The following is a 26381-nucleotide window of genomic DNA, read 5'->3' on the forward strand; positions in this document are numbered from 1 at the left end:
CATTATTTTTGAGTCAGAAAATGACTGTAACTATAAGCTTTTCTTGGCGATTTCACTTTTTTTTTTTTTCCTTTTAGAGACAGGGTCTTGCTATATTGCCCAGGCTGGTATTCAGCTCCTGTCCTCAAGTGATCTTCCTGCCTCAGCCTTCCAAAGTTGATTTCATTTTGTCTTCCAGTATTGTTTTACTGTTGTTCCCTTTGAAAACTTCTAACTTATCTTTTCCGAACTTGAGCTGAGAAGGGAAGGGGTTTTGTCCCTGCTGGGCAAAAGGATGGTGGCAAGTAGTTTGACCAAGTGCCTTGATTTGCTGTGACTTAGGGGTTTCCCAAGTCAAGGGACTTTCAGTCCCGGGCAGACTGGAATGGTTGATCACCCTAGTGGTGAGGAAGATGAAGGTTTGGAGGTGGCTTGGAGGAGAGGTTGCTGGGAGAGCGCTTCTCCTGTTCTCTGTGGATCAGGGGTTTCCCTTAACAGCCTGATGACTTTGTATGGTGGTTTCATTACAAGTCGTGAGACCCTTATTGGGGGTACAGGGAGGAGAAGTGAGGGCAGCCTTTAAACTAGTCATCGGCCCCAGTTGACACGATTGTTGCCGGGAAAGAAGCTGAAATGCTTGACTAGCACTGATGCTGTGGGGGATTTTCCCTATCTTCAAAAAAACAGAAAAGACCCAGTGGAAAAAAAAAAAAGTGATGAGTTGTGAGGCAGGTTGCAGGCCCTAGCCGCCCCAGGAGACGATGCGCAGCTCATTTGCTTAAATTTGCAGCTGACGGCAGCCACCTCTCTAGAGGCACCTGGTGGGGAGCCTCTCGACATCAGACAGTGACCAGTCTGGTGATTCACGGCCGGCGCAGCCATGAACTACCCACTGATGCTGGAAATGGACCTCGAGAAACTGGAGGGCCTGGTGAGTAGACACAGGTAGCTTCCTGTCGCCCAGGCCCTGCCTGGAATTCTAATATCCTGTGCCAAAGTCCCAGGGAGAAGGGACAGCTTGGGAATCCCCTCCCACTGTGGATTTGTGGACTCTTGACAGGTCTGTCAGCTCCTGCCCTTTAAGAGTTTATTTTCCATTCTGTAGAAGAAGCAGATAAGGAGAGGTGCTGCCCTTGGTAGACATCTTTTAGAGGAACCTGGAAGACATGGGTTCAGGCCCTGCATCCTCCCCTGAGTTGCTATGTGACCGGGAACAGCATACTTCACCTCTCCATTCTTTCTCTCCTATTTGCTTAGGGTCGGAATATGGGACTAGACAGGAAAGTACTTTGGAGGTTTTCTTACCGAAAGGAGGCTGGCATTGCTAATCAGTCAATCAACGCATAGCTGTTCATCTCTCGCCATGTGATTATATCATCAGGGAACTACCTTCTGTGTTGGGTAGAAAAGTTGAGGATCTGGTCTTTGCCCTCAAATAGCTTCCACTTTGGCCAGAGGAAAAAAGTCACTCACTGGAAGCTATTAGACAACAAGTATATGCTAAACGGAGGAAGTGTGAGACCAGATGGTAGCAAGGAAGAGGATCCCAGCAGGCTGGAGTCAGGGAGCGCTTGAGAAAACCGTTAATCTGAAAAATGTCTTAGAACTTGTAGAATCTCTAGAGATAAGATATTCTTGGAAGGGTTTCTTGGGTGGGCTAAGAAAATGGTCCCCAGCACCACACTGCCGCCACTCAAGTCTCTCCAGTGAAGCGTAGTGGTACAGTTGACTTGGTTGTCACTGGACTTCCAAAAGACGTGTGTATGTGGAGCAGCTCAGCCAGAGAAACACAGGGCCGTCGGCAGAGGCTGGTTGCAAGGTTTCTTGGAAACTTCTTCACGGTCTTTTCTCCCCCCGGGGAAAGGTCTTGTCTCAGAGCTGCATTCTGGGTTAGATCATGAAGGAACCAAACTCTGGCTCCTACCAACTCTCCTGGCCCAAACTTACCCTGAGATGTTGTCTGACTCCCTCCTGCTCCCCCAGCTGGAGTGGAACACCAACCGTGTTCCCAGACTTGCTTGGAGAAGCCTGCCTCTGGCTTGCCCACATCCCAAGGCTGGGAAGTATAAGACACGGGGAGAAAGTTAGCAGAAGGGCTAGCTACCCAAAGCCTGGCCTCTGGAATACAAACCACAGGTGGAATCAGAGCCGGACCATTCATCTAATCAGAACCTGATGCATAATTTGCGGGACCCAGTGCAAAATGCAAACGTGGGGCCCCTTGTTGAAAAATTGTTAAAAAGATCAAGAAGGCAACAGCAGAGCACTAAACCAAGTCGGGGGTCCTGCTAGCTGCAGCCCCTGTGTGACTGACTGCACAAGCTGCACACCCATGAAGCTGCCCTGAGCCTAATCGCAGAGTCTGGGCAATACTGCAAATCGGACTAAAAACCCACGGCCCCAAAGGAGCAATGTGCTCCCACCCTGGCCCCCGGGCACAGTCGCTGGCCTCACCTGATTAGGTTACTGGGTGTCTTCCTCTCCTGCAGCTTCAAACTGACCACGAGCCCTGACCCAGTTGGATATCTTAGTAACCAGCTGGAGACCTGGCTGGTCCTGGCTTCTGAGAAACCTAAGAGTTTCCTCTAACTGCGCGCCTCGCCTCACTGAGTGACCTACTAGAGACAGGTGGTGGCAGGGGGCAGGGGCAGCAGGTTATGTCCCAAGAAAACCTATATCTGGGGGAAAAAGACCTAGTGACTTGTTTCATGTCACACCTCAAATGAGTGATCCTCAGCCAGGCATTCAAATGTCTGGATCCCTCACTCAGGTCTAGCCAGGAGCCCAGGAGTTCTAGAACTATCTGAGCTCTGGAGCTCTTCAGCTAGCCACCACCGCCTCGTCCCCACTTCACGGACCTCCTACATATTCTGTCTCGGGGTCATTGTCCTCTCAGAACACTGACCCTCTTCTCCACCCCCACCCACTCACTGAAGGGCCGTGAGCAGCCTTGGCAGACTGTCCCTCAGTGTCGCAGCACAAAAACCTTGGGGTTAGCAGTACAGGCAAGAGAATCTTGAATGTAGTAGCTTCTCAATAAATATTTATTGATTTGTGATGCAGTAACAGTCTGAGCTGACCATTTCCCTCTGGAGTTAGTGTAGATTCTTCTCTATTCCTTCTGCTTCCTATTCTCCTCCTTGTCCTTGCCCATACCAAGTACTGGTTCACATTCCTTGAACACTGGGTTTTACATTTTAATGTTGGGTTAAGAAATGGGGGTTTTTTAGGCCGGGCACGGTGGCTCAAGCCTGTAATCCCAGCACTTTGGGAGGCCGAGGCGTGTGGATCACGAGGTCGAGAGATCGGGACCATCCTGGTCAACATGGTGAAACCCCGTCTCTACGAAAAATACAAAAAATTAGCTGGGCATGGTGGCGTGTGCCTGTAATCCCAGCTACTCAGGAGGCTGAGGCAGGAGAATTGCCTGAACCCGGGAGGCGGAGGTTGCGGTGAGCCAAGATTGCGCCATTGCACTCCAGCCTGGGTAACAAGAGCGAAACTCCGTCTCAAAAAAAAAAAAAAAAAAAAAAAAGAAATGGGGGTTTTTGATTATACAAACTTGCCAGAAAAAAAAAAAAGAAAGTGGGAGTGCCTGGCCATAAGCCAGGTTGGTCATTCTGTATTCTATTTGTCCTCTGTAATTTGAAGACCAACTCTAGCTGCTTACAATGTCCACTTCTTCAGGTCAGGGGCCAGGGGTGCTGGAGAAAAGGGGCTGCTAATTCTCATGAATGAATGGTCCAAATAGGAAAAAATCTAGATGGCTAAGAACCAGAAACAAGAAGATTCCAGGTTCTGGGCATTCCGGGGACCCATCCTGCTGGAAAGGCAGATCCAGGCAGACCTAGAGCAGATCCTGTCTATGGGAACCTTGATCTGAGAGCCTCCCCCCAACAGAACCAGGGCCTGGGCTAGGACACCCACAGAGCCTGGTCATAAAGCACACCTCCAGCCCCACCCTGCATACCAGCCAGGAGGGGAAGCTGCTATAGCGCAGGGTGAGGCTGGCCCAAGCTCCAGAGCTGGCTTTATGCCCCCTCTCCATAGATGATCGCCACACACCATGCCTTCAGTGTGACCGGAGCGTCGCAGGCTACACAGCCCGTCCACATGGACCATCTCATTTCACCATGGAGGTGTGAAGAAGAGGAACCAAAACCAGCTCAGGCTGTTTCTGGGCTTCATCTGGGAGGAAGGGAGGTTCTCCACCCCCCGAACCAGGTCAAAAGTCCCAGAGGAACCCCGGTGGAGGAGGCCCCAACTGGGGGTGTGGTTGGAGGGGTCAGAGATGAGGGAGAGCCCCAAGGCCATGCTGAGGATGAGTCAGGGTCGAAGTGAATCTGGGTTCAGGCATACAGGCTGCCGAGTCTCTGTCAGGAGTTCTTGCCTTCCCTAGGGATGCAGGTGGCAGCTGATCCCACTCCTTTGGCTGAACAGCATAAACAGTGGCCATGCATGTGGACCTGAGAATCAGGACACAAGAATGAGAATTCTTCCAGGAGTGACGGGGCAAAATATTTCCAACGCAGGAGATGGTTCAAGAGGCTGCCACACACGCCTGGGAGGCCTGTCTACTTGTGCCTTGGACTGTGTGACTCTGTACCTAAAGGACAAAGAGACGCTGGGGTGCCAGGTGGGGCCCCTTTAACCCTGAAGCCTTGCTGCAGAGGTTTGGAGTAGCTTAACCTCTTCCCCTAAAACCACACCCAGAGCAGTACCTGCTTCTAATGGCCAAAACTCGTGGATAGAGATTGAAGAGGAATCTCGCAGGCTTGTCCCTGAAGGCTGTGGGTGGGGAAAAGGAGATGTGACAAATGGCAAGCCAGTCTTAGATGGTCTTTAGAGGCTGCGGGCCTTCTGAAGAAAGAGGGGATACGGGTACAAACCTACACCTTCACCACAGCCCAGTCTCCCTCCTCCAGACCCCACACCCCTTAGGCCGCTGAAGGCTGGAATGAGTGATGCCCTGGCCGGCCCTACTCACAGCTCCTGATTCTCGGCTGGGAATATCCACGCAGGCCCATCAAAGGAGATGGAGCTTGTGTGCTCCCCCTGGTCAGAGCAATGACTGACATCTGTGTGCAGACAACTCCCTCGGCCAGCATGACTCAGGCCTAGGAGTCCTGGGGTTCAGCCTGAGTGAGCCATGCATGCAGGCAGCCCTGCCCCCTCCTCAGGGCTGAGAAGCAAGGTCATGCTGGGGCATTCATTGGCGGCATGATGGACTAGAAAAGCAAAGGCTCTGGCCCCTGAGCTAAATGGAGATCATGCTGAGAACCAGCTCAGCCCCAGGCAGGACAGGACGGACAGAGGATCTGGGAGTGGGAGCCAGGGGCATTTGAAGGCAGAGTCCATCCTCCTTCTTCCCAGGGCAGGAATCTCCTCCCACACACTTGGGCTCAAACGTTCCTCTCCTTCCCAAGGGTCCCATCTCATGGCTGGACGGTTCTGCCTGTTAGGAAATTCTCTCTCGTTTGACTGAAACACCATCCCCTCAGCTTCTGCCCACTCTTTCTGGACTGCCCCTGGAAGCTCACAGCATAAGTCCATCGCCGCCTTCATGCCCATGGGTCTTCTTTCCAATCCTTGACATCAGCCCTCACGGACTCAAGTCTTCCCTGTTCTAGACACTACACCCCTAGTACCTAAAAACTTCCTCCACGGGCAGGGTTTTCCAAGCCCCTCAACGAAGTGGTCACCCTTGTCCAGACCAACCAAACTGGGCTGGTGTCACCTGCCCACTTACAGGCTTCTGTTCATCTAGGTGAAGGTAACAGTGGCCCTTCTGGTGGCCACATCACCCCCATGACTCATCTTAAGCTTATAGGCAACAAATTCCCAAGTTTTTCTCACGAACTGTCATTACCTGGTCTTCCCTAACTTATCCCTGGATGGGTAATGTTTGAAACCTGAGTCCTGGTTTGTATATTTTTCCCCATGCAATTTCATCTAGTTAGGTTGGGCCCGTGGTTCCAGCTTGTAAAGACCTCTTCGTTGCCCGAGTGTGCCCCCAAAGCTGAGTTGAGAGTGCTGAAGAGGAGGGGACCTGGGATAGATCCCTGAGGCATGCTAGACACCCCTGCCCAATGCACCCGCTGACGTAGAATCCCCATTAGCAAATGTGCGCTGAGCTTCGCGCTGGCCAGTGCTGGGCAGTTGGGCAGCCTCATTATTTGGAGAAGTCAGGTGGGGCTTGGGGAACTTAATTATCCAGGGAGGAGCCTGTGCCCTGCAGTGGAGGAAGGAGAAGGGTAACATTATGGGCCCCACTGCAGGCCAAGCGCTTTGCATCTCTTTACACCCCCACCTCCCGCTACTCCGCTCAATACTAGGACAGTCTTACCGCCCCTTCTCCTCCCCAGTGCCCACAGCGATTTTCTAACTAGATTCTAGCTCCCCACTCAGCCTCATTTGGTCATTGTGTTTCTTCCCTTCTTGGGGGCATGAGGCCCATGGGCTATGACCCGGCTGTTGTCTGCTGGGTGACTGTCGATGCCACATGCTGGTGTGGCCCATCTTGGCACCTGTGTCTATGCAAGGTGTGTGTTGCTGTCAGAGTGTGTGCATGAGGGCCTTGGGTTTCTGCAGCTTTTCATGTCAAAGAATGGGAACACTGCTCATGCAAATGGTCTGCCCTGTGCTCCCTGTGGGCGTGGGTCTTGGAGGGCTTCCTTCAGCACCGCATGCCCCATGGTGTTCAGGATTCCTGATTCCTCAACTTCCTATGAGGCCAGAGCCAACCTTGCTTTATTGCCTTGCTCCATAGTTTGGGGGAGACTGGGGGAGCTAGAAATCGTGTGTGGGAAGTGGCTTTAACATGTGCCACTCCCGAACCCCCAAAAATGTCTGTTTGACACCTCCTGCTGAGATGTGCTGCCGGTTCCCAGCACCCCTCAAACCAGCTTCCTCCCATCTTCCCCCTCTGAACACTGCCAAGCAAATGCCTCTTGGCAAGCAGGAAGAGACAGACCCCTCCCACCCCCCTTAAACCTGGTTCTCACTGCATTGACTTTATTTTTTTATTTTGATTTTTTGAGACGGAATCTCTCTCTGTCACCCAGGCTGGAGTGCGGTGGCGTGATCTCAGGTCACTGCAACCTCTGCCTCCCAGGTTCAAGCGATTCTCCTGCCTCGGCCTCCCAAGTGGCTGGGGTTACAGGCATGAGCCACCATGCCTATAATTTTTGTATTTTTGGCAGAGATGGGATTTCACCACGTTGGTCAGTCTGGTCTCAAACTCCTGACCTCGTGATCAGCCGGCCTTGGCCTCCCAAAGTGCTGGGATTACAGGTATGAGCCACCACACCCGGCCTGCATTGACTTTAGATGAGCAATAACCCAGTCAGCCTGGAGGCTTTGGAGGGCGAGCCCAGAAACCCAGGGCTTTCTGGGTCAGATAGGTTGGCTGGACCTAAGCCTTCCCCAGGCACAGCCAAGGTAGGTGGAGTCCAGCCTGCTGTCCACCCCAGGCCATGCTTCTCTCCTCCCTCTGTCTGAAAGGCTTGGCTCTGCATGAAGACTGCTGAATGCCACTATTAGTCAAGCGGGTGTGCTCAATGACAATATTGGAAATAGCTCCCAGTAGGGAGAGAGAACACAAGATAGGATCTAGAATCCAGGCCGTCCAGGTTATTGGGAGAAGGCAGAATGCAGAAATTTACGGAGTGAGTCCCTGAGAAGGCACCTACCTAAGTCTCAGTTATAAAGGCTCCTGGCCCTCTCTAGGAAACTGCTTTCAGAGCGGGTCAACACACATCTGTCCTACGTAAAACACATGGCCTTGGGAGGGCGACACAGAAGGTCTGCTTCCAGGACCTTGCCATCTGGTTAGAAAGTGGTCATCCCAACCCTGAGTGCTGTAATAAATGCACATGCATCATAAGGAGAAGGGAGAATTTCAAGTGGGGAGCCGGGAAGGATGTAGGAAGATGGGATTGAATTCAGCTTTGGAGGAAGGGTAGAGATTAGATAGGCAAACTTGGGCAGAAAGTCTGGCTAGGCAGAAGGAAAAGGCCAAGTAGAGGTTTGGAGACAGGAATGTGTTGGGGTGTTGGGGGACAGGCTTGGGGGTGGCCTAGAGCAATAATATATTAATGGAAGACAAAGTTTGAAAGGTCAGAGGAATATACATTTGGGAGGAGCATAAAGGCTCTGTTGGGAGGTTAGACTTCATCCCACAGGTCCATGGTATTCTTTTTTTTTTTTTTAAGACGGAGTTTCGCTCTTGTTACCCAGCCTGGAGTGCAATGACGCGATCTCAGCTCACCGCAACCTCCGCCTCCTGGGTTCAGGCAATTCTCCTGCCTCAGCCTCCTGAGTAGCTGGGATTACAGGCACGAGCCACCATGCCCAGCTAATTTTTTGTATTTTTAGTAGAGACGGGGTTTCACCATGTTGACCGGGATGGTCTCGATCTCTCGACCTCGTGATCCACCCGCCTCGGCCTCCCAAAGTGCTGGGATTACAGGCTTGAGCCACCGCGCCCGGCCATGGGTCCATGGTTTTCAAATGAAAGTAGAACCATTTTTTTTTTTTTTTCAACAAAAGCTTACGTGTGAAACACCACAAGTCAAAAGTGGAGAGCTCTAGTTTAAAGGCAAAGAGGGGAGCCTGGAGCCCCAACACCACTCCCCACCCCAGGGGAACCCTGTGGCACACACACAGTCATGGGTACTCTAAAGAAAATCCATGGAGCTGGGCACTGTTGGCACACACCTGCAGTTTCGGCTACCCAGGAGGCTGAGGCAGGCGGATCACTTGAGCCCAAGAGGTCGAGGCTGTAGTGTGCTGTGACCACACCTATTAATAGCCACCGCTCTCCAGCCTGGGCAACATAGCAAGACATTATTGATCCAGAAACAAAAGCAAAGGTGTGTGTTTGGGGGAGAAACACACACCTTTGCTTTTGTTTGTGATATTCTGAAATTAGTTCTAAAATTTACTTTATTTTTTTTTAATTGTTTTGAAGAGATGGGATCTTGCTATGTTTCCCAGGTTGGTCTTGAACTCCTGGCTTCAAGCAATCCCCTCACCTAAACCTCCCAAAGTGCTAGAATTACAGACATGACCGCTGTGCCCAGCAGTTCTGAAATTTAGCAATGTGTGAAGGCCACTACGTTTGGCTTACTCCAATCTTTTTTTTTTTTTTTTTTTTTTTTTTTTTTTGAGACTGGATCTTGCTCTGTTGCCAGGCTAGAGCATAGTGGCATGATCATAGTTCACTATAGCCCCAAATTCCTTGGTTCCTAAAAGGGGGGCAGCATTAAGCCAGCCAGAGCCTGGGAGACAGAGTACCCCATCCCATCCTCTGCCTCCCTGGGGCTCATCATTTATAGAATTGCCTTTTTGAACCCACATAGGTTGATTGTAATTGGTTTTGAATTGCCTGGGGAGGGGCTTGGGTAAGGAGGGTGGGAAGAGGAGAGCTGGGAAGTGAGGAGGAACAGGTGCAGGGGACAGCTGTGAGTGAAAGGTGTGAAAACAGGCACATGTCTTCCTTTGTGGTTAGCTGGGTAAACAACCTGAGTGCTGGGGTGATGGGGGGGCGTGATGGGGAGAGGAGGAGGAGAATGGGGAGGAGGGAACTTCCGGAGACATCATGGGCACGCCCCCGCACTTGGAGCAGGCTCTCTCCTTCTCTCCTGCCGGTCTCTCCGGTCTCCGTGTCTCCCTCACTTTCTCCTGCCTCTCTCTGCCTCTGGGCTTTCTGCTTCTGAGTGCTCCTAGCTGCAGGGAGGTTGCCAGTGACGGGAAGTAGCAGGGAGCCTGCATCTGCTGCCTCTAGAAGGAAGCCCAGGCAGGGTTGCTCAGTGGGAAGTACTGGCTTTGGAAGTAGCTGAACATCGGTCCACACAAACCTGATCTTTAGCAAGACACATCTGTGAAACACGAATAATATTACATACCTTGAGTGGGTTGTGCATACTGAACCAGATGGGAGGCTATTACTGCCATTTCAGTGATAAGGGAGATAGGAACAGGGAGACAGTCAGGAACAGGGAGACCCATGAAGAGGGAGCCCATACCCGCCTGCCCCCAGACCCCAGCACGATGCTAAGTTGCTAAGAACTGGAACGGATGGCTCCTTGTACCAACCAGGTCCATTCCCCAAATTGAAGTCCTGCGACTCCAGCCCCTAAGACCACAGGCTTCCGTACGTGAGAACCCAAAAACACAAGCTGACTTATGGGGCAAGCCCTTCAGCACTTAGAAAACATGGCCACTCCACACTCCCCTCTTCATCTGCACTATGACACTAAAGAACGCTTCCCTTTGATAGGCAAAAAATTGAAGCTGGAAAAGACAAAGTGATTTGTTCAGAATTGAAATTCAAAACTTGAGACTGGGCGGGTGGCTCACACCTGTAATCCCAGCACTTTGGGAGGCTGAGGTGGGTGGATCTCAGGAGTTTGAGACCAGCCTGACCAACACGGAGAAACCCCGTCTCTACTAAATATAAAAAATTAGCTGGGCATGGTGGTGCACGCGTGTAATCCCAGCTACTTGGGAGGCTGAGGCAGAAGAATTGCTTGAACCCGGGAGGTGGAGGTTGTAGTGAGCCGAGATCATGCCATTGCACCCCAGCCTGGGCAACAAGAGCGAAACTTGGTCTCCAAAAAAAAAAAAAGAAACAAATTTGAAACTTGACATTGGCATTTGGTCAGCGGGCCCTATGTAGGAAAACCTCCAAGAGAGCTAGGGTTCCTCTCAGAGAGGAAAGACAGGTCCTCAGCTCCTCACCCTCCTGTCTCCTTGCCCTTGCAGCTATGGGAATTGGACAAATTTGACAACTATAACGACACCTCCCCGGTGGAAAATCACCTCTGCCCCGTCGCAGAGGGGACCCTCATGACCTCCTTCAAGGCCGTGTTCGTGCCCGTGGCCTACAGCCTCATCTTCCTCCTGGGCGTGATCGGCAATGTCCTGGTGCTGGTGATCCTGGAGCGGCACCGGCAGACACGAAGCTCCACCGAGACCTTCCTGTTCCACCTGGCTGTGGCCGACCTCCTACTGGTCTTCATCTTGCCCTTTGCCGTGGCTGAGGGCTCTGTGGGCTGGGTCCTAGGGACCTTCCTCTGCAAAACTGTGATTGCCCTGCACAAGATCAACTTCTACTGCAGCAGCCTGCTCCTGGCCTGCATCGCTGTGGACCGCTACCTGGCCATTGTCCACGCTGTCCACGCCTACCGCCACCGCCGCCTTCTCTCCATCCACATCACCTGCGCCACCATCTGGCTGACGGCCTTCCTCCTTGCCTTCCCAGAGATTCTCTTTGCCAAAGTCAGCCAGCCCTATCACAACAACTCCCTGCCACACTGTACCTTCTCCCAAGAGAGCCAAGCCGAAACGCATGCCTGGTTCACCTCCCGCTTCCTCTACCACGTGGCGGGATTCCTGCTGCCGATGCTAGTGATGGGCTGGTGCTACGTGGGGGTGGTGCACAGGTTGCGCCAGGCCCAGCGGCGCCCTCAGCGGCAGAAGGCAGTCAGGGTGGCCATCCTGGTGACGAGCATCTTCTTCCTCTGCTGGTCACCCTACCATATTGTCATCTTCCTGGACACCCTGGCGAGGCTGAAGGCCATGGACAATAGCTGCGAGCTGAACGGCTCTCTCCCTGCGGCCATCACTGTGTGCGAGTTCCTGGGCCTGGCCCACTGCTGCCTCAACCCCATGCTCTACACTTTCGCTGGCGTGAAGTTCCGCAGTGACTTGTCGCGGCTCCTGACCAAGCTGGGCTGTACTGGCCCTGCCTCCCTGTGCCAGCTCTTCCCTAGCTGGCGCAGGAGCAGTCTCTCTGAGTCAGAGAATGCCACCTCCCTCACCACTTTCTAGATCCCAGTGTCCCCCTTTATTGCTGCTTTTCCTTGGGGCATGCAGTGATGCTGGATGCGCCTTCTAACAGGAGCTGAGATCTTAAGGGCTCACCGTGGCTCACCTAGGAGTGTCCTCAGTTGGGGTAGCTAGAGGAACCAACCTCCATTTCTAGGACATCCCTGCCAGCTCTTCTGCCAGCCCTGGGGCTAGGCTGGAGCTCAGGGAGCAGAAAGCAGCCCAAAGGCACAGTGAAGGCTGTCTCTACCCACCTGTGCCCCCTTAGGCTGAGAGAACCCCACACACCTCCCATCGTAATCATCCGAAGCTCAGGAAACAACTTCTACTTCCGCCCTTGCCAAGGAACAGCGCTGGTCCCTCCCAGAACACACTCCACCGGCTTAGGGGCTGCTGACCTCCACTGCTTCCCCTCTCTCTTCCTACCCACCTGCCAAACAAAGCCAGGAGAAGCTGAGCACCAGGGGATGAGTGGAGGTTCAAACTGAGGAAAGGCCAGCTGGCAGCAGAGTGTGGCCCTCAGACATTTCAGTCCCTAAAAACACACATAACGCAGACATTCTGCCAGGCCCCCAAGCCTGAAGCCATCTTGACCAAGCAGGAAGCTCAGACTGGTTGTGTTCAGGTAGCTGCCCCTGGCTCTGACAGAAACAGCACGGGGTCCACCCCAGGTCACTGGGTCCTGGGTGGTCTGCAGGCAGGGCTGACTCTAGGTGCCCTTGGAGGCCAGCAGTGACCTGAGGAAGCTCAGAGGCTGAGCAGCAAGAGATAAGCCCAACAGAGGGAAGGAAAGAGCCTTCTTCCCCAACCCCAAGGAGGGACATGGATCAATCAAATTTGGCCATCCCCTCCGCCAGGGGACACGGAGTGGGGTGGAGAGCTCCTGTGGTGGCTGGGTCCAGGGATGGGGGATTGTGGACACTGATGGTGAAGGAGGCTGCCTTGTCCCCTCCCTACTCCCTTCTCACAAGCTACAGGCCCGAGGAAACTCAGAGTCTGAATGGAGAAAGGCTGCCTGGAGGGGGCCTGTGGGAGTCATCTCAACCAGCCCCTCTGTGGCATCACCCTAGGCAGGGAAGTAAAACAGACTGGGGCAGGGAAGTCCCCAGGCCCCAGGAAGCCGGGCCCTGCCCCGGTGAGGATGTCACTCAGATGGAACCGCAGGAAGCTGCTCTGTGCTTGTTTGCTCACCTGGGGTGTGGGAGGCCCGACTAGCTGGCAGTTCTGGGTGCTCCCTCCTGCCTCCCCAGCCTCGGATAGTGTGGAGCCAGGGACCAGGGACCCCTGCACTCGTCCCACTCAAGCCCAGCAGCCAAGCTCCTTGGGAGGCCCCACTGGGGAAATCACAGCTGGCCCAGGGGAGAGTGTCTTCATCGAGGAACAACGAGGAAGCCCTGGGATGCCCCTTTTTTCCTCTGAGTATCTCCTAGCAAGCTGGGCAATCAATGGAGGAGTCTGAAGCAGAGGCAAAGAGGCAAGAGGCTGGATTTTGAATTTTCTTTTTAATAAAAAGGCACCTATAAAACAGGTCAATACAGTACAGGCAGCACAGAGACCCCCGGAACAAGCCTAAAAATTGTTTCAAAATAAAAACCAAGAAGATGTCTTCACATATTGTATTTATATATTTATATTTATATATATATTTATATAATGGTACAAAATGGCTGGGGGTATGGCCATGGATGGAGGGAAGTAGGCTGGCCTGTGGCGCGGGTGGGAGAAGAGGGGACGGAGAGGGCACTGGGCCTGCTGCAATCTCACCCCTCTCTCCTCAGGGCAGGAAACACAGAGTCAGACAGTTTGGGGGGTCTTGGGCCAGGGGTAGAGGGCTCAAGGGCACAGGGCCCAGGCTGAGGCAGGGTGGGCAAAAAGCGCCTGGCAGGATGAAGGGCAGGTGCCCCCCTAAACACAGAGGCCCTGGCCATGGCCCCTGGGAGGTGGCTGGGGGGAGTCAGGGGCCTGTTGTCAGCCCCAGAGGAAGCGCTGGACCTGGCCGATGGCGGACCCAGAGGACAGCACCAGGCTGGGAGGAGTGGGGCGAGTTCCCTTTGTATTACAGCTGCCAGTGCGAGACCAGGCCCTCCAGGCTAGGAAGGCTAGGGATGGGTCCTGGTAGAAGACACCCTGTCTAGAACGGCCCCTTGGCCCTGGAGGTGGGGCACAGCCAGGGAACTGCCCAGCCTCCTCCTGAGACAGGAAAGGAAGTAAGAAAAGAAGTTTTTTACTCCTGGGGCCAAAGTAGGGGACAAACACCCAGTCGTATATGGCTTCAGCTCTGACCAGAGGCGGACAGGGGACTCTTCTGGGGAAGAGCAGGGAGCCGAGGGGGAGGCAGTGGCTGTGCCTGGGTGGGCACAGACAGGTCTGGTACATGGCCCTGAGCCCTGGGCAGAGGGACAACCTCGTCGGTGAGTGGGCAGGCAGAGAGGAGGTGGCGGGATGCTGTTCTCCCGATTCCATTCTCGGGGGTGGAGGCTGGAGGGGAGGTGGACTGACTCAAACTAACGGTTCCCCCTTCTTTGATAAGAAGTAGGTGGCAGCCTCTGGAAGTGTCAGGGCCCTGGAGGTTACTGGCCCAGGGCTACTGCAGCCACAGGCCCCAGCGGCACCATGCCACCCTTCCATGGCTCCACTCACGGGGGCCACACAGCCACCGCCTCTTCCTCCTTTCCTTCATCCCAGACTGGGACAAAAGACTTCAAGTTCTGGCTAAGATGTAGCAGCAGAGGACACCCAGGCATCCAAAGTGGGAAGCCAGGGCCCCGTGTCACCGGTGTGGGCAAACAGCGTGCACACGCACGTGTTCTCCCTGAATCTCTCAGCAGCAGACAGGCTGCCGCCCTGGGGGTCTCAGCCCTGCTAGGGCTCACCAGGTGGAAGCCTAGGTGGTCTGACCTCAGTTTAGGAGTGGGGCATTTCGTCATTTTACCATTTGGGGAGGGGACAGGAATGGTATCCCTTAAGGACTCAGACACTGCAAACACTGGGTGGCCGTGTAGGGCTGCATGTCCCTGGGTCCAGGGGAATGGAGGGAGTAGTAACTTGAAGAAGGGGGAAAGGTTTCTTTTATCCTTTTTTTTTTTTGTGTGACTTCTATCAAAACACAGAAATACAGCACACGCACAAACCGGCACAAAAGCGCAGCGCTCTATTTACAGCTCCAGCTGGCACCTGCCCACCTGGCCAGCCGCCTGCAGGGAGGGGTGGGAGAGGGGTCAGCCACATCAGCAGGGAAAGGATACGACGCAGGTAAAGACAGAAGGAAAACAGGTGGGTGCAGAGAAACCGAGAGGGAGGTGGAGCTCCAGCAACGCAGACACGAGGAGACAGGAGCAGAAGGGGCTGGGGGAGACCTGACCTCTCCTTCCTCTGTCCCCCCAGATCCCATCCAGGACTCCAGAAGCATAGCTGAAGTGGGCGTGGTGGGTGCAGGAAAAGAGGTAAAATAGAGAGGCTCCATAGGAACTGGGAGTAGGGGAGGGGCAGTCCTGGTGGCCGCAATGGAACCAACCCCAAGCCAAAATCCCCCACCCCACTCTGCCACTTCCCCCTAAGCTGCCAGCACATCTGGTTTCCACAAATGCCACTCCCCACACAAGCCCCCTCCCACCCCCTCCACCCCACCCCGAGACCCAGGCCATCCCAACACTGAGGGGAAGAACTTTGTTAAGGTTATCGTATTTGCAACATTGCCCCGGCTCCAGCCCCAGCAGTGACTTCTAGAAGGGCAGGTTGGCCATGCCGCCTGGTGCCGGGAGGTAGCCCATCTGGCTGTCCAGGGACACACTGCGCTGCCGAAGGGGGTGGGACACCATGAGGTTCTGCTGGGGTGGGGGGCCCATGAGGGAGCCCTGCGGGGACAGCATGTGGGGAGGCTGGCTGTAGACCTCGCCCCCCACGCCCCGCTGCTTCATCAGCATGAAATTCTGCTGGGTCATGAGGCCTTGTGGAGGGGACATGACCCCCTGGTGCAGGCCATGGGGCACCATGCCTTGCTGTGGGGGCACGCCTGTCCTGCCCAGCAAGGACATCTGTCCGGGGTGGCACATGGACATGTTGAGCCCCCGCTGGACACCCTGCTGGCCTGGGAGGTTGGGGGGCCGAGAGGGAGTCTGCTCCGCCATCATGTTCTGCAGGTTCATGAGATGCAGATTCGGGGGCTGAGCCTTGGGGGGCTGGTTCTCGCTCTTGGGGAAGTACTGGAGGGTGCTGCTTGGCTTCTCAGAGGGGATGATCCTCGACAAGTCGAACTCGGGGATCCCCGTTGGGGTGGGCCGGATCACCTCGCTCAGCTCGGGGTCGTTCAACACTGATGCCACCCCAGGGAGCACGCCCGGTGGGTATGCGTCGCCCATGCGCCCAGCCATGCCTTTGCCCATCAGGTGCTGCTGGGGCGGCATGGGGCCTGGTGGCTGGTTGGGCAGGTCCTCGGGGGGCAGGGGCATGCCTGACGGATAGTGCTGTTGCAGGCCAGGCCCCCCACCCCCACCCCCAGTGGGGGCCATGGCACCATGGGGCTGCTGCAGCCGAGGGGGAAAGGGCATCATCTGGGAGGAGCTGGGCACCGGGCCGCAGGGGGCAGTCAGGGAGTCGGGGCCCCCTGGGGCCATCATCATGGAGTTTTGAGGGGGCCCTCCTGTCCCCTGTGCATTGGGGTGCAATGGAATGTTGGAGCCCAGAGGCGTGGGGGAGGGCAGCATGGCAGGTGGGGGCTCATGGGACAGGGGCTGCTGGCCTGGCAGGTTCATGCCCATGGGGCTCTGGGCAGCAGCTGAGTTCAGGTGCATCTGGCTGGGCTGGCTGTTGTTGATCCCTGTAGGGAATAGAGGAGAGGGTCAGGCATGGTGCCCCCAGCTGGGGGAGGATGCAGGGCTCAGGCCTTCCCCAGTCTGCAGCCAGGTGGTGCCAGGGCTTGGAGCTTTCCCACTGGCTTCCCCTGGCTGGGAAGGAAGGGACTAGAGGCATTGAAGCTAGAAGCCAAGAGACTAAGTTCTGGCCCAGTCCTCCACAGACATGCCATCAAGTGTTGGAAAGACCATTCGAGTGCTCTGGGCTGGATTTCACTAATGACTCCAGTGAGTGGGAACGGGAGTGCATCCAGGAGCCTCCACCCCAACACCCAGGGCCTTCAGAAGCTCAGAGAAGCCAGCACAACCACAGCTGTAATCCCCGTTCCCAGTGCCCACACCAGCTGGCCTCCCCCGAGCCCCAGCCTGTCCTCGCACCTGGCCCGGAGCCCTGCGGTGGTGGGGGGGGTGGTAGAAGGGGCCGGTCAGGCAGCAGCTCGTCGTCTGAGGTGGCGATGGTCTTGATGGCATTGTGGTAGAGTGGGGTGGAGCTGGGCATGGCGTACTTGGACATCTGGGTCATCATCAGTGACAGGGGGTTCTGGGAAGGCGTGGGGTCTGGGGAGGAAGTGAATGGTAGGCTGGGGTTCATGAGGCCGCTGGGAGGGTTGGCGGGAGGTGCAGAGGAGCTGCTCCGGGGGCCGCTAGGCGGGAGGGCACCTACAGAAACGTGGAGACAAAGAGAGCAGGGGGTGACTGGGGAGGGGAAGATGAATTTGGCTGTGGATATTGGGGGGTTTAGGAAGAGGTCAGCTCCCCATATCACCTGATCCTTCAGACACGCCCACAGGCCCCCACTATCTCCAGAGCCCACCAGTCTTCAAGCAATCTCTGCAGCCTTAGAGCCCCAGGCAAGAAGATCCCGAGCCCCAAGTACGATCCCTCGAAATGCCTGGGAGACTCACATGGTGCCCCCTGAGAAAGCCCAACACAGCTGTCACCATCTGCCCTGCAAGCAGAGCCATCCACCTCTGGGCCCCTAGCACAGAGGCCTTGACTCACTGCCCAGCCCCAGCAGGGACACACCCGTCTCAGAGGCTCCCAGTATCAGCGCTCGGCGCCTGCCTGCGCAACGGACTCACCCTGTTCCATGTTGCTCAGGGTGGTGGAAGAGTTCATGGTGAGAGGCGGCTGCTTGTTCTGGGAGACCCCAGGGCTAGGCATGGCCGTCTTGGGTGAGGCAACCCAGCCTGGAGAAGGCACCGCCATGGAGGGAGACTTGAGCCTGCTGGGCGAGCCAGTGGGCGAACGGACGCTGAGGGAGGAGCTGAGGACCTGGGGCGACTTGAGAGGTCCTGGCGGGTTGGCGGAAGGCAAGGGCACCATCTGTGAGGGAGTCTGGGGTGACTTGAGGTTGGCAGAGGGTGAGGTGACCAGGGGTGAGTGCACCTGGCTAAGAGTGGGCGACTTCAAGTGCCCCATGCTGGGTGAGCCCATCTGATTAATACTGATGGTGAGGTCCGAAGGCCGCCTGCCTAGCCCCCGGTTTGGGGCTGAATGCACGGTCGCGGGAGGATTGGATGCAGGGGGCAGAGGCATGTGGCTGAGCCGGGTGGTGCCCACATTGCTCATAGGCATTGAGCTCTGGTCAGGGCTGAACATGTCTTGGGTATTGCCCATGTCCTGGGACATGGCTTGGTAGGGTCCCTGGCCCCCAGAGAATCCCTGCTGGCCCTGGTTGGGAAACTGTGAAGGCATCAGCATCTTCTGTGGGCCGCCCATCACGCCACTGCTGTTCTGGGCCCGAACCCGGGCCATCTCCTCAGGACTGAGGCCCTGGGGTCCCATCATATCCCCAGGACCCCGCATTTTCTGAGACATCAGCATCTGCTGCTGCGGGGTCATCTGCACGTTCAGGTTCATGTTCATGTTCATGTTCACATTCATGTTCATGTTGAGGTTGCCTGGCCCCATGGGCGGGTCCACCTCCCTCAGCCCAGACTGTCCCATGGGAGGGCTCAGGAGGCCTCGGCCTCCACCAAACTCCATGCCCATGGGAGTGCCAGCCAGGCCCTCACCACCAGCCATCTGCCCGGGGAACATGGTAGGATCCATCTGCCGGTGCGCCTGTATCATCCGCTCCATCTCCATGCTCTGTCCCATGCCACTGCCGGCCATGCCCAGAGGGCGCTGCATGCCCATCGACCGCTTCTCCAGCAGCTGGTGCCGCAGCAGCTCCTCACGAACCCGGGGGGTCATGAATCGCTCTGCCTCACCCTGCCCACCTGGGTAGGGCATGGTATTCTGGGCAAAATTGCTGGGTCCCCCCATAGGGGGCAAGTCTTCAGTCCAGCCCAAGCCTGGTCTCACGGGCCTCTGCATGGCATTCATGGGCACCTCCATGGGCATACTCTGCATGCCCCCAAACCCAGGCACCCGTTGTATCTGGTTGCCTGGGAAACGGGGGCCGGGAAAGGGAGGTCCGCCCCGGAGCTGCATGGGATCTTGAACGTCTATGGGCCCCCGCAGCTGCGCACCCATTCCAGGAGGCCACTGATCCCCAGGCTTGCTGTGGTAAGGAGGCGGGGGTCCCCTCACCATCATGCCCCCCATGCTCATCATGTCCTGCAGAGGGCGGCCCCCATGCAGCCCAATCTGTTCCTCTTTCCGCCGTTTCTCCTCGTAGTACTCCTCCTGCAGCTTGCGCCAGGCCACCTGCTCGGGCGTGAGGCTGTCCTGGCCCAGCCTCTGTATCATCATGTTCATCTGCTGCCCCATGTCCCCACCTGGGGGGTGCCCAGGCACTTCGTGCTCCAGCGGGGGGCCCCCCAGGCTCTGTGTCTGCGAAATCATGGACTGCAAGGGCTCCTCATACTTCTTCAACCCGCTGGGAGGGGCCGTGGGTGGCTGCTGAGGGGGAGGGGGGCCTTGTGCTGGTGGGCCCCCCTCACCCACTACTCCTGGGGGGCCCTTGAGGAAGGGCTCAGTCTCTCCGCTGCGGAGCAGCAGTCGCTCAATGTCTCGCAGCGTCTGGAGGGACCGCTCCCGATGCTCCAGCTGCTCTTTGGACAGGCCCTCTGAGCCCACCAGGCTGCGCTGCCCATTTCCAGTGGGGGCTGCCTCCCCCAGCAGGGCAGAGCTGGGGGCACTGCTGGGGTCTCCTCCAGGAGGCAGAGGGTTGTTCGTGGTAGCCGTCGGGGTGTTAGGGTGGGTGCCCCCCGTCCCACCACCTGTGCTGGCAGCTCCCACAGAGTTGGGGGCCAGGTCCTGACTGCTGTCCTCAGGAGGCCCCTCTGGGGGCAGAGCAGGCGGGGCACTGCCAGGGGCCGGGGGTGGCGGTGGCGGCAGTGGAGGTGGCTGGGACTGCGGGGTGCCCGCTGACGGCGTGCTCAGGGGTAGCGGTTCTGGGGTGGGGGGCACTTTAGGGGCCTGCAGAAGGACAAAGAGAGCATGAGGCAGGTAAGAGGACATTCTGCCCAGTCCCACTGCTCACAGGTGCCACACTCACCTGGTCAAGCTTGGCCCGGGGCACGTTCTGCTGATGGTAGGCGAGGATGGAGTCTGCCCGGCCCTGCAGCACTGCCTCCGCAGCCCTGCATGGAGTGGGGACACCGGCAGCTCAGAGAAGTGAGCAGGAGGGAGCCCCGCCCTCACCCACCTCACCCTGCCCCTGCACAGGCTCCCTCGGGACCCCAGGCTGAGAGGTACTGGGCAGAGAGACAGCCTGCCCACCAGGCACTTACGTGTTGGCCAGGTGGGTGGTGAAGACATACACGAACTGCGAGGGAGGCTTTCCGGAGACGCCTCCGCCCCCACCCCCAGGGGCATCAGGCCGAAGGCCGGGAGGGGGGCCGTGCGGGGCGCCTGGCACGTTGCTCTCGCTGAGGGGCAGTTGGGTGGTTTGGCCTGGACCCAGCTGTGGGGCCGCCATGGCTGGGTCTGCTACATTACAATCTGCAGGAGGAGAGAGGAGAGGGAACAGGGCTAAGAGGTGCAGACGCAGGAAGGACCAGCTGATACCCCCTCCCACTGATGCTCTCGGCCTTACAGCTCCTGCCCACAGGAACATCTGGTGTTTTCACCAGGTGGCTTTTCAGGAGTGCTTGCTCTAGACTAGTTATTTGACCAGGATGGCAAGAGTGGTGACCACATGGAGAGCAGGGACAGAGAAAATGTGTCCTTTCCACAGGCTCTCACGGGCCTGGGAGTCTGCTGGGGACTTAGCAGGTGTGATTTCCTCTCATCGACATACCCCGGGAGGAATGTGTCACACTCCACTTTACAAAGGAGGATAGAAGTTCCTCAGTGCACAGTTACACAGCCAGCTAGTGCAGAGCCAGAACTGAACCCAAGGCAGGGATTCCAAAGCCCTTCTCTGAGCTCTGCTGCCCTCACACTGGGTGAGTGTATGTGTGCACAGTCTAGTGACCCAGGTGGGGAGAAGCCAGAAACAGTGCACAAGCTGATGACTCAAACCATGGATGGTTTTTCACTCCAGCCTCACCACTGTCTTGGTGATTTTATGAACCACACATCCCTCTAAGCCTCAGTTTCTTCATCTATAAAATGGAAACACTAACCTCCTCCTTGCACAGGGGGCAGGTCAAAGATTTTTTTTTTTTTTGAGACTGAGTCTTGCTCTGTCACCCAGGTTGGGGTGCAGGCTCATTGCAACCTCCACCACCCAGGTTCAAGTGATTCTCCTGCCTCAGCCTCCCGAGTAGCTGGGATTACAGGCTCGTCTCTCTCTCTATATATATATATATATATAATATTATATATATAATATATATATAATATATATATATATTTGTGTGTGTGTGTGTATATATATATACACACACACACACAAATACACACACACACACACACATATATACATATATATATAATTTTTTTTGAGATGGAGTTTTGCTTTTGTTGCCTAGGCTGGAGTGCAATGGCGTAATCTCAGCTCACGGCAACCTCCACCTGCTGGGTTCAAGCGATTCTCCTGCCTCAGCCTCCTGAGTAGCTGGGATTACAGGCATGTGCAACCATGTTTAGCTAATTTTGTACTTTTAGTAGAGACAGGGTTTCTCCATGTTGGCGAGACTGGTCTTGAACTCCCGACCTCAGGTGATCCACCCTCCTCAGCCTCCCAAAGTGCTGGGATTACAGGCGTGAGCCACTGTGCCTGGCATGAGATAAATAATATATATATATTTTTTTTTTTTTTGAGACGGAGTTTTGCTCTTGTTACCCAGGCTGGAGTGCAATGGCAGGATCCCGGCTCACCGCAACCTCCGCCTCCCGGGTTCAGGTAATTCTCCTGCCTCAGCCTCCTGAGTAGCTGGGATTACAGGCACGTGCCACCATGCCCAGCTAATTTTTTGTATTTCTAGTAGAGACGGGGTTTCACCATGCTGACCAGGATGGTCTCGATCTCTAGACCTCATAGTGCTGGGATTACAGGCTTGAGCCACCACGCCCGGCTGAGATAAATAATATTTTTATAGATGAGGAAACTGAGGCCCTTTCCCAAATTTACAGAAATAACCAGGCAGCCTGATGGCAGAGCTAGTACTGTTAAATGTCTACTTCTATCACCCCTCCAGTAAGAACTCTTTAAGAATCTAAGAGCAGGCTGGGCATGGTGGCTCACACCTGTAATCTCAGCATTTTGGGAGGCTGAGGGGGGCGGATCATTTGAGGTCAGGAGTTTGAGACTAGCCTGGCCATGATGGTGAAACCTGTCTCTACTAAAAATACAAAAATTAGCGAGGCATGGTGGTGCATGCCTATAATCCTAGCTACTTGGGAGGCTGAGGCAAGAGAATCGCTTGAACCCAAGAGTCGGAGGTTGCAGTGAGCCGAGATTGCACCACTGCACTTCAGCCTAGGTGACACAGTGAGTGAGACTGCATCTCAAAAAAAAAAAGAATCTAAGGGTCGTGCGAATAAAATAAAATAGTCACTTGAGTATAGGTCGCCTTCAGTATAGGATGTTAGCAATTTCTACTTTGTACTTCCCATGTTTGCCAGGCACAGTGGCTCACTCCTGTAATTCCAGCATGTTAGGAAGCCAAGGCAGAAGGATTGCTTGAGGGCAGAAGTTCAAGATCAGTCTGGTCAACATGGCAAGACTGTCTCTATAAAAAATACAGAAATTAGGCCGGGTGCGGTGGCTCAAGCCTGTAATCCCAGCACTTTGGGAGGCCGAGGGGGGGCGGATCACAAGGTCAAGAGATCGAGATCATCCTGGTCAACATGGTGAAACCCCCGTCTCTTAAAAATACAAAAAATTAGATGGGTCGTGCCTGTAATCCCAGCTACTCGGGAGGCTGAGGCAGGAGAATTGCCTGAACCCAGGAGGCGGAGGTTGCGGTGAGCCGAGATCGCGCCATTGCACTCCAGCCTGGGTAACAAGAGCGAAACTCTGTCTCAAAAAAAAAAAAAAAATACAGAAATTATCCAGATGTGATGTATGCCTGAGTCCCAACTACTTGGGAGTCTGAGGTAAAAGGATCACACGAGCTTAGGAGTTTGAGGTTGGAGTGAGCTGTGATCACACCACTGCACTCCAGCCTGGGTATCAGAGCGAGACCTTCTCTCTAAACAATGAATAAATAAAACCCACAAAGTTTCTATAATGGTGCAGTCTGGGCCGGGTGCGGTGCTCACGCCTGTAATCCCAGCACTTTGGGAGGCCGAGGCATGAATCACAAGGTACAGGAGTTCGAGACCAGCTTGGCCAGCATGGTGAAACCCTGTCTCTACGAAAATTAGGCTGAGTGCGGTGGCTCACGCCTGTAATCACAGCACTTTGGGAGGCTGAGGCGCAGCCTTCCAAAGTCAGGAGATCTGGACCATCCTGGCCAACATGGTGAAACCCCCATCTATACTAAAATACAAAAATTAGCCAGGCGTGGCGGTGCACACTTGTAGTCCTAGCTACTCGGGAGGCTGAGGCAACAGAATCACTTGAACATGGGAGGTGGAAGTTGAAGTGAGTCAGGATGGCACCACTGTACTCCAGCCTAGAGATAGAGCAATACTCCGTAAAAAAAAAAAAAGAAAGAAAAGAAAAGAAAAGAAAATTAGGCGGGCATGGTGTCATGCACCTATAATCCCAGCTACTTGTGGGGGGGGCTGAGGTAGGAGAATCACTTGAACCCAGGAGGCAGAGGTTGCAGTGAGCTAAGATTGCACCACTGCACTCCAGCTGGGGCGACAGAATGAGACACTGTTTCAAAAAAAAAAAAAGGTGCAGTCTGATGTGACATAAGTGAACTGGAGGTGGTGGCTATGGGGGGAGACAATTAACTCCAATTTCTATGGTCAAGAAGTTCACAATTTAACAGTCTCTGGCTAGTTTCTTTCTTTCTCTTCTCTCTTTTTTAGAGATGGAGTCTCCCTATGTTGGCCAGGCTGTTCTTGAACTCCTGGGCTCAAGCAATCCTCCAGCTTCAGCACCCCCAAATTGTGGGGATCACAGGTGAAAGCCACCATATCCAGCCTCTCTGGCTAGTTTCTTATATCTCTCCCCCAAAGAAGATATAAATATTGAAGGAAAAATAAATAAATAAATGTGTACAAGCTTCCCAGGGGCAGGGGTGATGGCTGGCTCTCCCCCATCGCTCATGGAAGGCCAAACTACAGGCAGTTCCATAAAAGAACCAGAGGAGGAGTGGGCATCCCTCCACACCCACTCCTTGTCCTGGTGACACACCCTGCTGACACACCTTGCCAGGAGTCAATTAGAGGTTAGGGAAGGGCACCAGAGACACAGCAAAGTGGCCGTTCACACCCAGGCTTAGCAGGGCTTTGCACAGCAGAACCAACAACTGTCCGGCTCCCAGGGACGCTGGACCTTTATCGCCCTCCCTCCACTAACCAGTAGGTGGCAGCATAAGCCAGGAATTCAGGGGTAGAGGTGTAGGTGATGTGACCAGGAAGGGGGGCCACTCCATTCTGCCCCATCTAAGGTCCTAGGGAGAGGAGGCCACTGAGCCTCTGGAAGGGAGAGGCGAGGCTGTTGCAGTGCAGGGAGGAACAGAGTCTGAAAGGTGGGATGGGAGAGAAAAATCCTGGGCTCCCAGGCCCTCGTTTCTTGCCCAGGCTCAGTCCTCTCAAGTCCACCCCCGCCCCCCACCCCACCCCCGCCCCTGGCGTTACATCACGGGCCACAGCACCCTGGCATGGGCAGGCACTCACTGTGGGTGGCCCCAATGGGCTTGTCGTCCTCCTCACTGTCTGGTCCAGAGCACCATTCGTCCCCACTGTACGGCTGCTTCCGTTCCAGCACACAGCGCCGCTTACTCCGGGGCGCCACCTCTGCCCAAGCAGGACGGAGGAGAGAGTTGAGTGTCCAGAGGCCCCACTCACCCACACCCAGGGTCCCTCCCAAACCCATCCTCTAGGATGCCCCCCCTAGAGAGCACTGCCCAGGCCATGGTGGGCACTTCGCCAGCCCGTGGCCCCCACCACACCACCATTTGTTTCTGATTTCTCTCTATAGCCCATGCCTGTCTCCCCTCCCCCCCCCCCAACACCAAGTACAGCATAATCCCCAACCACAACTGGTTCTAATTAGGGCGGGGGGGCGGGGGAGGGGGAGCTGCTGCTACTCTTCCAGGCCCCAGTGCCTGCTCCCAAAGGGCTACCACTAGCCGGGACACCAGAAGGCTCCTGGGAAGTGTATGGGTCTGGGGTCTGCTCCTCATTCCACAGGACCTCCCTCTCCCGCTCTGGAGCTCTGATGGGGAAGCAGGAGGGGAAGGGGTCCAGAAGTCCGACCGCTCTGTGTGGCCCCTCCATGGGTGGCACCATGGCCAACCCCAATCCCAAATGACCCAGTTGGTGGGTATCAAAAGGTACCCATACAAAAACTCTGAAGAACGTGGGATGAGGACTTTGGACAAGCAAGGGGCAGTGAGGTGATGTCCCAGAACGTCTGAGCCTTGGACTATGGGGGATGGTAGGGTGTTAGGGATCAGGAAATGGGGTACCTTTGGCCTCCGAATCCAGGGATGGGGTCCCAGCCTCTCGCTGCTCTCCAGAGTCCACAGATACACTCCGTTCCCTCTTCACCTTGCCCTTGAGAGAGCTGAAAGGGGGCACCCCTGCCTGGGGGTTCTTCAGACTTGAGTTGCTAGGCGAGATCTGGTTGGCCTTGGCCCCATGGTTCCCCGCCCCCACGCCCTTCGAGCCCAGGTTGCAGGTGGGTCCTTGGTTCACATTCTGGTGCTGAGATTGGGCCCCGCCATTCCCTGTCTTGCCATGATTGGTCAATTTATTTTCTGGGTGCATTGGCTTGGCTGGGGCAGGGGGGCAATGGCCGCGGGGGGACAGCGGCGGGCTCCCTGGAGCTTCTCTCCTCCTGGGGTGGGGTAACCTGGGAGAAGGTAGGAGAGATGTGAAAAGTTAACCTTGCTAGGGGCTAGGCAGGCCAGGAGCTTAACTGACCCTTCCAGCCTCTCCTAATAATGGGGAAGGATGGGGGAAATGGGTGGCATCACAAGACCACCAGCAGCTATTCCCTACCTCCTCCATGGCTTCCTCAGACAAGGGCTGAGGCCCTTATCCACCTTGGGAAGTGGAGATGGGGAAAATCCTCCACCCCTCAGCCTCCACAATTTGAATGGAAACCAAGGCCTAGAGTTGGCAGAATTCGCCCACCCCAGCCCCAACAGCCATCAGCCTGCAAGCTTCTGTGGCAACCCTGCCCTCTGTATCGGACTTAAGCATCCTCTTTTCTAAGATCTGTTGTCTTCAGACTCGTTCCAAGGTCTCAGACCT

General features: G+C 55.4%; 2 protein-coding genes across 4 annotated transcripts in view; one reads left to right on the forward strand and one right to left on the reverse strand.

The window, feature by feature from the left end:
* The first annotated feature begins 565 nt into the window (after positions 1-565).
* CXCR5 (C-X-C motif chemokine receptor 5) lies at positions 566-14916 on the forward strand. The gene is made up of 2 exons (XM_003923622.3): positions 566-910; positions 10747-14916. Exons 1-2 carry the CDS (start codon positions 860-862, stop codon positions 11812-11814), a joined length of 1119 nt encoding a protein of 372 aa, XP_003923671.1. The 5' UTR covers positions 566-859; the 3' UTR covers positions 11815-14916.
* The window catches only part of BCL9L (BCL9 like), a 31172-nt gene continuing 18085 nt past the window's right edge, over positions 13295-26381 (reverse strand). For all 3 annotated transcript variants that reach the window (XM_010334460.3, XM_010334459.3, XM_003923621.4), the window contains 7 exons: positions 25592-25977; positions 24798-24917; positions 20345-20555; positions 20110-20194; positions 17744-20030; positions 17040-17321; positions 13295-16627 (listed from right to left, as the gene is read on the reverse strand). In XM_010334460.3, the coding sequence (XP_010332762.3) occupies positions 15534-16627; positions 17040-17321; positions 17744-20030; positions 20110-20194; positions 20345-20555; positions 24798-24917; positions 25592-25892 (4380 nt within the window). In that variant the 5' untranslated portion in view covers positions 25893-25977 and the 3' untranslated portion in view covers positions 13295-15533. The remainder of the gene's footprint in view (positions 16628-17039; positions 17322-17743; positions 20031-20109; positions 20195-20344; positions 20556-24797; positions 24918-25591; positions 25978-26381) is intronic.

Source organism: Saimiri boliviensis, chromosome 6 (assembly GCF_048565385.1).
Source record: "Saimiri boliviensis isolate mSaiBol1 chromosome 6, mSaiBol1.pri, whole genome shotgun sequence".
Classification (NCBI taxonomy): Eukaryota; Metazoa; Chordata; class Mammalia; order Primates; family Cebidae; genus Saimiri; species Saimiri boliviensis.

Excerpts from the sequence above, each read along its gene's own strand:
- CXCR5 (XM_003923622.3), top strand. The coding sequence starts at position 860 with ATGAACTACCCACTGATGCTGGAAATGGACCTCGAGAAACTGGAGGGC. Across the intron at positions 911-10,746 it reads TCGAGAAACTGGAGGGCCTG|CTATGGGAATTGGACAAATT; the intron begins GTGAGTAGACAC and ends TTGCCCTTGCAG.